At 47.5% G+C, this 14,725-nt stretch overlaps 2 protein-coding genes across 3 annotated transcripts in view; both read left to right on the top strand.

Annotated features, from left to right (window-relative positions):
* The window catches only part of MRPS15 (mitochondrial ribosomal protein S15), a 355,627-nt gene that overhangs the window by 150,751 nt on the left and 190,151 nt on the right, over positions 1–14,725 (top strand). The gene's annotated exons all lie outside the window — the stretch shown is intronic.
* Positions 1–14,725, top strand: part of GRIK3 (glutamate ionotropic receptor kainate type subunit 3) — a 99,108-nt gene that overhangs the window by 45,076 nt on the left and 39,307 nt on the right. The window contains exons 2-5 of the mRNA XM_051638144.1: positions 9,177–9,353; positions 10,176–10,433; positions 11,483–11,664; positions 14,413–14,466. Of these exons, the coding sequence (XP_051494104.1) occupies positions 9,177–9,353; positions 10,176–10,433; positions 11,483–11,664; positions 14,413–14,466 (671 nt within the window). The remainder of the gene's footprint in view (positions 1–9,176; positions 9,354–10,175; positions 10,434–11,482; positions 11,665–14,412; positions 14,467–14,725) is intronic.

The raw sequence follows: 14,725 nt of genomic DNA, 5'->3' as shown, positions 1-14,725 counted from the left end.
AGAGTTTAATCCCCTCTGCACCACGCACCTCCTGGAAACCTGTTGAAATCTATTACAGACCTTTGATCTTTTCCTCCATTAAGGTTTTGCTGCAGAAAGTAGATGGGATTAAGTAGGAACAGTTTTTCCAGAGAACTCAGTGGGGTTTTTTTTACCCTTTCTCTGATTTATTTTTAAAAAAGGGGGAAAAAAAACAGAAGATGGTAACAGCAAAGACACTGACATGAGTTTGGGATTGTCAGCTCCTGAATGGAATCCATTTCATCTATCAGATTCAGCATCTATCAGGAGCAAAATCTCAGCATGTGGCATAAAAATCTTGTAAAACTGAACTGTTAAATATTTAGGGCAGATGACAAACAATATGTCATAATATTTGCAGAAATGCACTTGCTATTCAATGCATCATCTTACTTAAAGCCCTGACTTTAGAAGCATCAACACAAGAAAGAAACAATCAGTTGACTGCTGGTATTTGGTTACACTGTAAATGAAGTGTAGGATTTTATTTAGATTCCTTAAGTCTCATATTATATGCTACATGACAGGTGAGTATTAACATTTATTAGCTAGGGCTTAGCAATGAATATTTAAGAAGAATTTAATTAATGCAATAATTGTAATTTTAATTGGGTTGAATTTTTAAGTGAGACTTCATTTCATTGCAGGACACCTTCTATTTTACATTTATACCAGGTACAGTTCTGTTTTCTGAGGGAAAATGGTCAGAGAACTTTAAAAAACCATGGCCAGCCAAGCCGTGCTGTGCTGCACTCGGGGCTGAGCACTTGCTGGACAGAGCATTGAGCCCGGCCAGTGCTCCTGCTCCTCCTCTGCAGGGTCCATTCCTACACACCATTTTCACTCTTACTAATTAATCCCTATATTCATTCTCACATAAGAAGTTTCAGGTTAGGCATGGTCTCAGTCTCAGGTTGGGTACCCGTTCAGGATCTGAAGGGCCCAGTGTTCTCGTGCACGTCTAACGAGCCTGGAGCCACAGCCCAGAGAGTTGCACATTCCAGTTTAACTGAGAAGGCAATTTTTTTCCCCAAAAAAAGTGTTTCTGGTTTTCAAAGCCCTGTACTCAGGGAGACACGGTGCCAGTGCTGAGCTCCACAGCACACCATAATGACAAATCTGGAGTACTTTGTCATCCTGCAGGTTTTGTTACAAGCCCAGTCAATCACAAGCATGAGCCTGGATTTATTTCAGTTGTGGACTTGTTGCTCTGCTTCATATTTTGCTCGAGCCCTGCACCAGATGGACATCACATCTAGCACTAGATTACACTGCAGGCCAATAAAACACAATTGAAAAATATACTTCCAGCTGTATTGCCTAAACCCTGTATTACAGATCCTTAGTAATTTTAAGCTTTCAAGCATTTTTTTTCTCCCCCATATTACAGTTTAAAACACGGTTACAGCCCAAAGCACAATAAGAAAAATATCATCTGGGCATGCCTGATTTATTTGGTCATCGGTGCCTTGCAGGACAAGTCTGCTGAGTTTGCAGAGTCTGAGGAAGGTTTTGGGGAGGGAGGTGCCCACCGCTCACCTCCTGCTCCTCCCCGGGGCAGGGTGGGCATTGGGCTGGACCTGTGCTGGTGGGCACAGCTCAGCCCAGCTGTGCCCCCCTCCAGCAGCCTGTCACAAAGTGGGGGCACTAATAAATACCGCGATTTAATTCCATGCTGGTGGCAACCCACGCACAAAAAGCCTGCACTGCTAATTAATCAAGGTGAGCCTAGGTATGCAGTGAGGTATCTGGCAGAGAGAACTGTTGGAACGCGAGCAGCTCAAAGCCTGCAAGATCTACCTGTGGCATCAACCTGCTTGAAGTGAAGGGTCGAGGGAGCCCTTCCCAGCCACCAGTGAGGGACACTGGTGGGACAGGGGGTCACTGGGCGCCTTCTGGCAGCTCTGCCCCTTGGGGGTTTCCTGGGCTGCAGCTCACTGGTCACTTGTGGAGATCCGTGTTATGCTGTGAGCTGTATATTGGATAAATTAGAAGTTCCTTGGCATTTCCATTGCCCTCATCTTGATGGGAATCTACTCCTAGGAGATTATGATGCTGCTTTTTTTTTTTTTTAATTAATTGAACCTGCTTAAAAAATAAAAACACCCATTTCATTTTAATCATGTATTATGCAAATTAAAAATGTAAATATCATTAAGAAATCTGTTGCTAACTTAATTTATTTCTGCTGGAGCACTGCTGAAGGCCTTTGATCTCAGATTAGCGCTTTGATCCGCTCCCTTGGTCAGGGTTACATGCTGCTGCTGTGGTAAACGCTCCTTCTCAGATGTAAAACATGCAACACCAGAACAGCTTGTTCAAAGAAATGGCAAGAGGAAACAGTGCCAATTAGGCCAAGCGAGTGGGAGTTGTAAACGAGGAGAAGTTTGTTTCTAGAAGCTGCTGCCATGCAGGCCGTGGCCGGGCCCAGCAGAGCCCGCGGGGACAGACGTGCGGGAGAAACAAATGTGGGAGAAACCAACGTGTGGGAGAAACAAACCCCATCCCAGGGTCCCAGAGACTGGCTGGACATCGTCAGAGGTGGCACAGCTTTCCAGGCCATCCCTCTCTACCGTTCATTAAAAAAACTAGCCGCCATATTCCATTAATTTCTCATTTAGTGTGAGCAAAGTGCTGATACATACATTTTAGCTACAGTGTTTTAATCAGTTAATTTAACCAGAAACATTAATAATGTATTTCTTTGCCACTTGACTGCTCATCTGTTAAACAGCTTATACACAGGAGGAGAATGTCACCCTCCCGTGACATGAAGTACCTAATACAGTGCTAATGAAATAGGATTTTGCATATTCAATATCAAAATGAGAAAAGAGGGAAACACCATCTCCTGGGAATGGCCCAGCCTGCTGTGACTGGCCTTCCGTCCTGGCTGGCGGGAAAACCCCTCCTCCTGGGACACACACGTTCTGTATATCTGATTTTCTGCTTGGATTTGCTTTTTTGGCATTACTCAGCAACTACCTGGCCTGTCATTATGCTGCAAAATATGGTGGACTCTGAGGTCCTGGGCGTGTTTCTCGGTTTGCCAGCTCCTCCTTGTCACCACCGTGGGGTCCCCAGGATGCCCTGAGAGGGGACCAGTGTGGCAAGCCAGGCTGTGCTGTGGGCTGCAGCTGGGAGAGGGACCAACCCCCCTGGCTCCATCTCGCTGAAGGGAGTCATGAACATGGGAGAAGGTTCCAGCTGGAGAGGTACACCACGGGCTTGGCCAGCTGGAGGAGGCAGAGTGAACCCTGTGGCCCTCAGAAAACACAGCTGGAAACACCCTGGGCCTGAGAGCCAGAGAAACCGCCAGGGAGCAACATCTGTCTTCTTGGGCATGGGCCCAATTCCTTTTTAATTCTTAGAAAAGAGATGTGCAGAGAACACAGGCAGCTTGTGACTGTAAGTAACCCAGACACACCGGCTCGGAGGTTAATCCTCCTCCTGTGTTCCGAGTCAGATCCTCCTCCTGGGTTTTTAGCAATTAGGATCCAGAGAGAGAGCAACCTCTGTGGGCAGGGGACAGCTGGGGCCCGCGAGCAGCAGCAGATTCCTGCACAGGGTCTGTCGTGTGTGATGCATGTTTATGAAGGCTGACATTGCCTTGGATTCGTGGCAGTGCTGCATCACATTAAGCAGCGCCACACTGAAGTGACAAGGCTGATGCATGATCAGCAGCAGTTTACGGGGACAGGGACTCAGATTCTGCCACTCTGTTGTTCTGTCAAAATCAGAACCACTGACATACCTAAGAAATTATTTTCAGCTCCTTCCCAGAAGGTTTGTTTCACTAAGTTTGCAAGTTCTGTTTACTGCCTTTGCATGGAGCCCATTCACGTCCTGCAGCAGGGAGTCCATCCTGGCAGGCTGAGAGGGACAGTCCGAGGAGCTGTTGCAGGATGGGGGCAGAGGGCTGCACATCTCTGGGGCACGAGGACTTCCCAGGCAGCAAAAAGGGCTCTTGACCAACCAGGAGCTGAAGGGTGGGAGCCCCAGCACTCCTCAGCACTCCCTGCCTCACACAGCAGTTTGTAGGATAGTTTTGCTTCTGTTTGGTGCTGGCATCAAAATCTGATAGAGGGGCTCCACTCCATGCCTGGCTGAACATGGGACCATCTCCAGCCTCAGCTGCATTTACGTGTGGAGCACTTTATAGTAGCAGCTCCTTGGGGGAAAGTGCAAGGAGAAATTTATTGTGAACAATCTGCAACTGCTTCTCCTTTTGTTGTTGTTGATATTTATTGCCTTCTGGATGTTCCCGCTTTCACTGCATTCAGTGTTACTGAATTTGAAACAGTATCAGTCCAATGCTGAGGGACCATCTCTGGGAGTTTCAGCTCCAATCCCAAAGCACAACCTCATGCTCCTGAGAACTTTCTTTTACTTCCCTCCAGTGCTCTTTCATTTCCCTTTATCAATAGAAACACCAGCCCTGGAGGGACCTGGACCATAACAGTGAAATTCTCTCCACTGGACTGGTCAGATAAGCAGAAGTATCAGTTCTCAAAGCCTTCCCCAGGGAGGCACGTCTTGGTGGGAAAGGCTCTCCTGTCCCCCTGCCTCAGGGACCCACTGAGAGGCATCCTGCAGGAACAGGCACTAAATGACATTTACTGGTCCTGATCAGCCCATTTGCCAACACTGTCCCCAAAACAGAGCCCATCAGGAGAGGACAAACTGCCATGCCACAGCCAGCCCTGCCGTTCAACAAGAAAGATGCTTTGTGAGCTCAGAAAAAATACATCAAGTACAGATCTTGGGGCAGGTGTGGTCTGGGAGAGGGAGGCAGAAGGTCTCGCATCCCCGAGGAGCTCAGGATGGCTCCATCCCAAGCAAGAGCTTGTTCAAAACAAGTATTTCTTCCAGGTTGTCACATGGAAAGAGACTGTCAGAAGCTGTCTAAATGTGTTAACAACACTGTCAGCGGGGGAGAGAAAAGTGTTATCAGAAATAGTTGCTCTTCAAAGCTAAGTAACTCAGTGATTTTATGAGTAAAAGATAAGAGATCACACCACACACTGAGGGCTGTTGGAATTCTCTCTCCAAGAATGAAGTTGTTTGTTTGGTTAAAGAGGGGGAGAGGGGAGAAAGTAAAAACCTAATATACTTTGACTTTCTTGACTTAGCTCTCAACAAAGCTAAAAATAAGTCCGGTTGCTCCCAGCCTGCGCAGCCACAGCTCAGGATAAGCTAAAGCATTGGGAAAGGATTCCCATCCCATTGACCAGGCTTCACTCTGGCTCCCTCCTGGGGCCATTCCAAAGGTCTTCCAGCATCATTGCCTGGAGGTGGGAGGAGGGCAGCACATCTGTGCTTGATGCAGAAAGACTTGGGCTGTTCTGATAGGCATCAGTGGGATTTCGGGTGTTTCATGGGACCCAGTTTTCACCCTGAACAGAGAGGCTAATTTTCTGCTACTCAGTTAGAGTGAGATCCTCTGTGTTTTGCAGCTAAACCTCCCTTCAGATGCAGCACCAGCCTACTACCTGGCCCTACTATTGCTCTTCTGGTCTAGATCTAGAGACTTTCAGGTATTTGCTTTGGATTCTTATTTTTAATTTTCAAACCTTCCCACCTTTCCCACCTCAGCAGCAGCATCAGTGGTCATCAAATAAAATAACATGAAATAATAAGACAGGAAGATGATTCTAATTAATGTGTTCTCTCAGTTGCTCATTGACATTCTCTGGAGAGCAATTAGCTTGCTTTAAAGGTAAAAGACAACTGCATAATTATTTAACATGCCTGGTGATTGATATTTAAAATCCAAGAGGCCAGACGTAATAACGGATGACACCACCAAAAAATATGTAAAACTAAGTAGTAACAGTTGATAGTGTTTGATCTTGTCCTGCCTGAGAAGATACTGACAGTTTGTGCTGTGGCATCTCCTGCAGGGCTGATTGCCAGAGCTGGATCCCATTGCACTAAGGGCCGTACAGACATGGAACTCAAAGAAGGTTTTCAGAGAAAAACATTGATGCAAAAAAACTCAACCTGAAGCTGTTAAACCTCATTGTGTGCTAAACAACACACAGTGTTGCAGCAGGGAGTCTGTGGGCTGCACTGACTGGTCAAGGAAACAGCACAGTCCTTCCCTGGATAAATTTGGCAGGAAATACTCTCAAGAACCTGAGGAGGATGTTACAAGGGTGACAGAGCTCAGCACGCCAGCGTTTATCTGTCTGCAAAGCTGTGGGAGGTACAGAAAGAAGGCAGGGGAGGCTGGGCCCTGAGCAGAGGCAGTGCTGGGCAGAGGTGGGGAGCAGCAGGTCAAGTGAGCAGCATCCATTGATCTCCAGGACATTTCAAACACTATAAAAAGCAGGGCAGAGGGAGGAAAGATTTAGAGACAGACAGTAACACTGAAGCACCTGCAGTTTTACTATCTCAGATGAAACTTGTTTATAGGTAGTATATAAAAGTGGAAACTGTTTTGTCGTTGACTTTTAATAGCCTATTGACTTTCTGTATTTTTATAGGAATGAAGTCACAGTGAGGTTACTGTGGCAAGACCCACGGGAATCACTCTCTCTGGGGGCACTGGGAGAGCTGAGCAAGGCTGTTGGTCCAAACACTGCAGTGTTTCACCTTCTTTCTCTTCACTGTGGTTTGTGGGGGACACATGGGGTCCCCCCAGCCCAGTGATCAGAGCTGATGTCAATCTCTCATTCTCTCAATAGGCCAAGCTGATATTCTCCATTTTTGCTCAAATGGAAAAGCTGCAACAATTATTTTCATAATTAGCTGGCTTCTCAAATTAATGCCAGTTATGCTATGTAATCATGATGAAGATTATGCATTAATCAGCTGCTTCAAGGTGGTTATTAGGGTCTTTAAATAATGATTGGAATGAGCATCTCTGAGGAGAGTCACCAGCCAGGGGGGATGGGCTGTGCTCCACAGGCCCAGCTGCAGCATAGACCTGCTCTCCAGCCCCTGAGATTCCAAGGGCAGGGCAGCCCATGGTGGCTGCTCTTCAACACCTGAGCAGCTGCAGCAGATTCCACATTGTCCCAACATACTCAGCACCCAGCAGTATAACCACAATTACATCACTTCTCCCTGTCTGCTTTGCCATTCCCTGACACTAAATTCAAGGCACTGGGTGGCTGCACAGAAAATTATTTTCTGTCAAAAAGCCTATTATATCCAGTTGGATGTCTGGAACATGAATTTATTTGGGATCAAACACCAATAATCCACATACCCAGTCCTTCTATATTCTATCATAATAAGACATGCTCCAAAGCCATCCTGAAAGCTCTGGGTTAGGAGAAAGCCTAATGTCAGCTAGTCGATAATCAATGTAACATAAACCCAGTTATCACTGCAGGATTATGCTAGAAAACAAAAAATCCTTTGCTAAAATGTTCTGGACAGTAAAGCTTTCAAAAGAAAGACCGGGATGAATCTCTCACTCACTTTAGTTTTGTTTATTGTTTCTGTTGTGATACCATGTATGAACTTTCTCGGCCCTAAGAAACTTAGATTGAGCTACCAGCACGTGCAAACATGGAGATGGATTGATCATTTTCTCTGCACCAGTCAAAAACCAAGTGTTTTGGCATAAACCAAGTGAGAATGAGGCACTTGGACATTTTTGCTCGGCTCCTGCCTACACTGCCAGGCATTCTAGATTGAAAACCTGTGACTTGCTTGAAGACTGCATGGGACTGAAATGGGTCTCCTGGATGAGCATCCAGACTCTTCTTCTTTATCCTTCCCCCTGTTACCCAAGCTAGTACTGAGATCTGAAATACCTTTTTTTTCTACCAAAGACATGCAGTGAACAGCTGAAATGTTTTTGGATGTTTATGAATGTAAATGAATTACCATGCTAACTTCACAAGCAGGGGCACAGATGCACAAAGACTGCAGGGGAAAGGAGGGAAGGGACTTGCCACCATCATGGGGAGCAGAATGGTCAGAGGTTTCTGCAGCTCCCTTTGCAGCCCTGCTGTGTCTCCCAGCACCGCTGCCATGGTTTGCTCTGCCCGTGCCTTGGCTTGGGCTCCTGGAAGATGCACAGAGCACGGCTGGCGACAGAAATGTCAGTTTGGCTTTTGCCAAAGTGGCACTCTTGGCTTACACCAAATTGCTAAAAACACCACTGATGATGTGCTCTGGCTCCTGGAGGAGGATTCATACAGTTGCTTGAAAACTAGAAGGGCTGAGTAGACATCTGCTGTCTAGAACAAAACATTTTAGGTCTACCTTAAATTGAAGAGGAACATCTTCCTTCTGCTAATGAACCAGAGACCATCTGTTACCAATTGCACTTGCTTATCTTGCTCATCCATTAATTATTTTGGTTTATTTTTTAATAAGATAGAGCAAGGTTTATGTGTCTCTCCATGGTTCTGGAAGGGGCGCAGGACAGCGCCTGCATCTCAGAGACAAGGATGTGCAGCTACATAATTTATGTCTGCATGTAATGAGAGTCACTTCAATGAGAGTGGCTGTCAGTGGGGACCTGAGGACAGGACACACAGACACAGAGCCAAGAAACCCAGTGATACTGTGACATGAGCTTGGTGCCCCTGGGGAGGTGTAATGGCACAAACAGCTTCTGAACATGGAAAGCTTGCATTCAAGATGTGCATTACTGGGCTGATAGGCTGCAGGGTGAGCAAACTCAGGAGTCTCTGCTGATCTGAGTTAAGAACTTGATAACTAAACATGAGGAACAATAAAATATGAGAAGGGCACTAAAAATAGGAAGAAGCAGTGCTGCAGGGCCTCTGTGAAGAGCTGGAGGGGGGTGGACAAGGCGGGGAGGGCTCCAGCGTGGCACGGAGGGGCTGCAGCAGGGCTGCATCTCTGCAGCTCAGCAATAAACCTGCCTGCGCTTCCCAAGGTCTAGCCCTGAAGTTTTACGGAAAGCCACTTATCTGTCTCACAAAAATATTCCAAGATTTTAAATTTGTCCCCTACTGCTCTGCAAAGCTGGCATTCTGAACATAGGCCAGCAGGTAACACATCCCCAAATGTTTAAATGTCTTTATTTCAGTCCAGGAAATGTCCTGGATAAAGCCTCGTTCAGCCTGCAAATGTCACAGCTCTGTCCAAGAGCTTCTTGTCCGTGACACATGAGATGATGAATGAAACTTTACATGGCTTAATGCTGGTTTTGCCTTGCCTTGCAGGAGGAATCTTTGAGTATGCAGATGGCCCCAACACCCAGGTTATGAGTGCTGAGGAGCAAGCCTTCAGATTCTCTGCCAACATTATTAACAGAAACAGAACTTTGTTGCCTAACACAACACTAACCTATGACATCCAGAGGATACACTTCCATGACAGCTTTGAAGCAACTAAGAAAGGTAAGAGCACAGCACAGCTCTCAGCAGCTTTGTAGCCATTTATTCAACAAAAAAAAAAGGCAGATTTGGCTTGAGCCCCAGCAGCTTATTTTGTCCTGCTCTAGTCAGTGATCTAGATGAGAGGTCCTTCAGGAGCTGACCTTCCAGAGGCATTTTAATATAAGGGGAACAACTATTCTTTTTTCCCTCTGCAAACCTCACAAAACTCCCTTCAGTGTCAGCTTTTAATTCTGAGCTAAGGTCTGTAGGCCAAGCCTTTATTTTATTGTATCCCTGGCAATTTTAAGATCCCTAGTGTAGAAATTCTGTTCTCTTCATAACAGTAATTTTTTTTGGGGGGGAGGATAACAACAGCCCACTTGAACTACTGAAGGGGAGGGAAGAAATGGTAGCACACAGCAAAGGCTGTCGGCTGATGACTTGAGGGTTTATTGACTTTGCTTCTGTTTTGGGAGAAGCCAAACCTGCTGCCTGAGCTCACAGTTGTAAGGGGGGCATCACTGGAAAGAGGGGATGGATATCTGTGCACAGGCACACTCTGACCTCAGGTGTCCCTTTTGAAGGTTGGTTTGTTGTGGAGGTTTCCTCTGGAAATGTTTCTGTGCCTCTAACCACTGGTCCAGACCCTTGCCTGCCAGAATTCCTCCCCTCTCTCTCTCTGCCTCCCTCTACTGCTGTAATTACCTAATACCTATGCTGCTGTTAGTGCCCAGAAGCTTGTCTGTCCATCCACTAGTCCATGGTCCAGCTCAGGGAGAAGTCTGTGTCCCCTGCAGAGGTGCCCCACACCTCACTGACAGCATCTTTCCCTTCCTTTTCCAGCCTGTGACCAACTGGCTCTGGGCGTTGTAGCAATATTTGGACCTTCCCAAGGCTCCTGCACCAACGCTGTCCAGTCTATTTGCAATGCCCTGGAAGTTCCCCACATACAGCTTCGATGGAAGCATCACCCTTTGGATAACAAGGACACTTTCTATGTCAACCTGTATCCCGACTATGCTTCCCTTAGCCATGCCATTCTGGACCTGGTGCAGTATTTGAAATGGAGGTCAGCCACTGTGGTGTATGATGACAGCACAGGTAGGTCAAGGAGGGGCTTTAAGGGAGGAATCCAGATTTTTTGTGAGTCCCATTTAGGAACTTGGTCTGTGGTTGCCATTGAGGGTGCAGTTTCCCAGCCTAAAGCAAAAGCAGTTCTGGAAAGCTTTTTGTTTTCTGGCTAATTCCATGAAACATAGCTGACAAAGTTTATCACATAAAGAAAGCTGTTGATAGTTAAACAAAGCCAAGCACTGCACAGCACTAGAGATAAAAAAACCCCCAAACAAAAGACACATTGGTTAGCCTGTCCAACCTAATTCCACTAAACCAAATGGTTTCTTTAAGGGAGGGCTGATGAGAACACAGTTTGACATTCCTGTTTTGTAAATGTGGGTCACAGTATGTTCCCTTTGTGGCATATTCTAATGTACTTCTTCCCCTATGCAGAGGGACATGCTTCTCTTCTCCTTGCAATAGGCATCTGCTGAGCTCCTTCTTGCGACATTAGATACCACTAACTCCTGCTCAGCTGCATCCAGCATGGGTTTGTACCTTCTGCATAAAAAAGAAATAAATTCTAAGGGTAACAAGAAAGTTTCAAGTTGTGATTAAGTGCCTATTATGAACTACACTGTTCGTGAATCTAAGCGCACATCAATTCTTTTCTTCCGCTGGTGTGCCTGGCGCACGCTGCAGATCTTCATTTGTTGTATTGCGGATGATCACACCCTGTCCTTTCTCAAGGGCATGTTTGCTTAAAAAAACATGGTGTGATCCCAGAGACGTCAAAAGTTAGGACCAATCTGACATTCTTCTCCTCCTGCCTAGTGCAAGGACCCCAGTTCTACCATAGCTGGATGCAGGGGCTGCAGGGAATCGCCAGAAGCCGTTGTCCCTTAGGACAACTGCTCTGGAAACACCCGGGGTTTAGCGAGGGACACGGCACTGGCTGTGACCCACCTCTGGCAACGGCCGCCTGAGGGGGGAGGAAAGTCTTGATCACATTCCATGAAGTGACACAGGAAGAAGTAACTGGCCGACAGCCCCTCCTGTAACGCTGCGGGTTTGTCTTTGTGCGGTGCCCCAAGGCCTGATCCGGCTGCAGGAGCTCATCATGGCCCCGTCGAGGTACAACATCCGGCTGAAGATCCGCCAGCTCCCGCTGGACTCCGAGGACGCGCGGCCGCTGCTGAAGGAGATGAAGCGGGGCAGGGAATTCCGCATCATCTTCGACTGCAGCCACCTGATGGCAGCTCAGATCCTCAAGCAGGTGAGCGGGGGGCAAGGGGGGAGCACAAGGGGCCACCAAGGGACCCCTGTGCCCAGACGGCCGCCAAGGGGGGACAGCCCCACAGACACGGGTGCAGACCTGCAGCTTTCCCTCTGTCCACGATCCACCACTACATTTTTCAAGGATGCTGTTGGATTTCTAGAGAAAATGTAATTTTCACTGAAGATAAATGGAAGTATAAAAAAATGACCAAGCAACCATTGGGTGCAGACACGGGAGCCACCCTGATACCCCCAGGCTCCCCCTGTGCCCTCAGCCCTGACCAGAGCTCCACGCCTGCGAAGTGCAAAGAACTTCTTTCCATTCTGTGTCCCCAGGTTTGTGGACATGTTCCCACAGCGGGGGGGGCACAAAAGTCCCTTTTGGGTGAGCTGTGCTCAACAGCCCGGGCTGGCCAGGGAGGAGGGATGGCATCCTCTGTCCCTTCATGAGCACCATGTGCAGTTCTTAGACTTTAAGCCAGATGTCAGTGATTCACTTGGTCTCTCTCCTTTCTCCCCGGGCTCCTCCACTGGCATTTTTCACAGACCAGAAGGTTCACTGCCCACCCCAGCGCCGCCCCCCCCCAGTGCCTTTAGGTTTCAGGGTCAATATGAGGCAGAGGAAAATGCTCTCACAAAGGATACTAAAAACCAGCTGGTGGAAGTTGCTCATATCAGCCCAGCAGGACACTACTACATAGATTAAATAAATCCCCTGAAGGGCTGAGAAAGCAAGCACATGGAAAAAGACTTCTCTTGCAGCCTGCTTGATGCAAAACGAAGGGAAGTGCTCAGAGAAATCAGAAAGCCTTGGAGGGATTATTAAAGAAAGCAATACAAGGGACTCATTGTCTCCTGCCTATTATTTTAACACGCTGGCTGTGTTTGGTGCTGTTCACTTACTATGCAGTTTATTATAGTTTATTGTGCCATCTGCTATGCTCATCACTGGGAGTGGAGAGTGAGGAAGATGGAGGACTAGAGCAAAAGAAGTCTTTCTAAGTCCTTATGCCTGGTTTTGTGTGTGTGTTGGCTTTTTTCAGGACCCAAAGCCAAAGCTTAGCAATATTAGATAGTGTATTTTTACTCAGGAAAAACCTGTCCAATATTTCCAGAGTCTGGGAAGGTGCACGAACCCAAACCTGCACCCTGTGATCTGGTGTGTGACAGGGGTGGCTCTGAGCAGAGCACACTGCCACGACTTTTCTACTTATATCATGAAATGCACACCTAGAGGTGCCACCTCCACTTGTGCAACAGCTTTTTTCTTTTACATAGGATGAGATAAGAAAACCAGGTTTCCCTGCTCCCCACTGCCCTCCTCATGCTCTGCTTTACACAGCCACCCAAAGGATGAGCTGGGTAAAGCTGAAACCTTCTCCTGGAGGAGGGGTCTGCTCTGGCTTTCACTGTTAGAATAACCCACAGGACAAAAAATGGACTGCAAAAAAGGCGAGGGAAGAATGGTCTTTAAACACTCTAATGTTACAATATCTAGACTTGTAATCCAGATCCTTTCCTTTTCCCTTGTATTTTGACATATTCCTTCTTTTCAAACAGTCACTTCCTTCCTCAGAACTGAATTCTGCCCCAGTAATTCTAGCAAAAATGAAAGAATCAAATATTTCCTGGGGGGAGTTGAAGTTGCTTTCCCATTGGTGGAGATTAAAGGACCCTTGCATGTGTTTTCTCCAGAAAACATGCTCACAGTGTCAGCATCACAGTCAAAACCATGGGTATCTCCTTCCTTTAGCCAGCCACCAACTTCAAGGTGACCCTTCTTATAGACAGAAACACAACACTCCCCTTCTGTTGTGTTGGGCCTGGGCAAGGTCACCCAGCCAAGGTCCCCTCAGCCCACGGTCCTTCTCTGGCAAACCTCACAGACCAGCCTGTTCTCTCCACTGCTCAGTTATGCAAATCCCAGCAATCTGCAGGAACCATCCCTCCTGTTGGGGCTGGCACAGCCAGAGCCTGGGCTGGCCAAGAACCCTCGGGTCCAAACCATGATCTCCAAGGGCTGAGGGACAGGAGACGTTCTGCTCCCATCCCTGTGTCTCTACTTTCATTGACCCATTTCTAAACCAGGCACTATGTTGGAATCTGGCTATTGCACTACTGCACACAGGAAAAAGGGAGTGACAGACAAGAGCTACAGGTACATGTTATATGAACGGGCACTGAGGGGGTGCAGGGCCCCAGAAATGCACACGTAAGAAATCAAAAGCCTTTTGCTCAGTTTCTTAGCCAATACATGGACTTACAACGATACAAACAGGCTGCTTGGTGCTCATTCTGCACAGGTTGATGTGAGGTTGCTGGTTGTTTGGTATCTGAGAGGGAAAGGCAGCCCCCTCCTCCCCCCAGTGCCAGCAGGGGCAGACCTGCATCCCTGCAAGATCTTCACCAAGTGTGACCCTGGAGCGCGGCGCTGCCCAGCCTGTGTCCCAGCTCCCTGTGCCACAGCCACACCCAGAACTGCCACCAGCCACCGTGGGAGCTGGACACTGAGGCTTTGCTGCTGTTCAGGAAGGTCTGAGGACCACAGTTCAGTTCAGCATTAAGCACATGCCTCTCGCTGGCTAAGCAAGGGCTTAGCTGTTCCACGGGATCAATCCAGCTTCTGTGTCTCTGGGATTGTCTCCTGCCACATTTACCAGATCAGCTCTTTAGAGGTTTATGTTGCATGACTGTGTTATATTCTTGTATCCACACTTACCAACCTCCTTTCCCTACTCTCCTCAAGGCCATGGCAATGGGAATGATGACAGAATACTACCACTTCATCTTCACCACTCTGGTAAAGTATCTAACCTGTGCAAACTGTCCTACCCTCCCTGCTGAGCGGAACAGGAGGGAGGAGGTGGGCTGGGGGTCCTGTCCTGGGTGTCCTGTCCTGGGTGTGCCTTACACAGCTGCAAGACTCTGAAGCTGTGGGGTGGGAAAAGCAAGGGAAAGGTCTGGTACCCTAACCAAAGGTAAGAGCAGGGCTAGACTGAGCTTCAGGTCAGAATCAGATACTAGTGATCTGGTTGTGACATCTCTGCAATGACCGTGCT

Source organism: Apus apus, chromosome 21 (assembly GCF_020740795.1).
Source record: "Apus apus isolate bApuApu2 chromosome 21, bApuApu2.pri.cur, whole genome shotgun sequence".
NCBI classification, from domain to species: Eukaryota; Metazoa; Chordata; class Aves; order Apodiformes; family Apodidae; genus Apus; species Apus apus.
The sequence above is the reverse complement of the archived record's forward strand: the minus strand, read 5'-3'. Positions and strand labels throughout refer to the sequence as shown.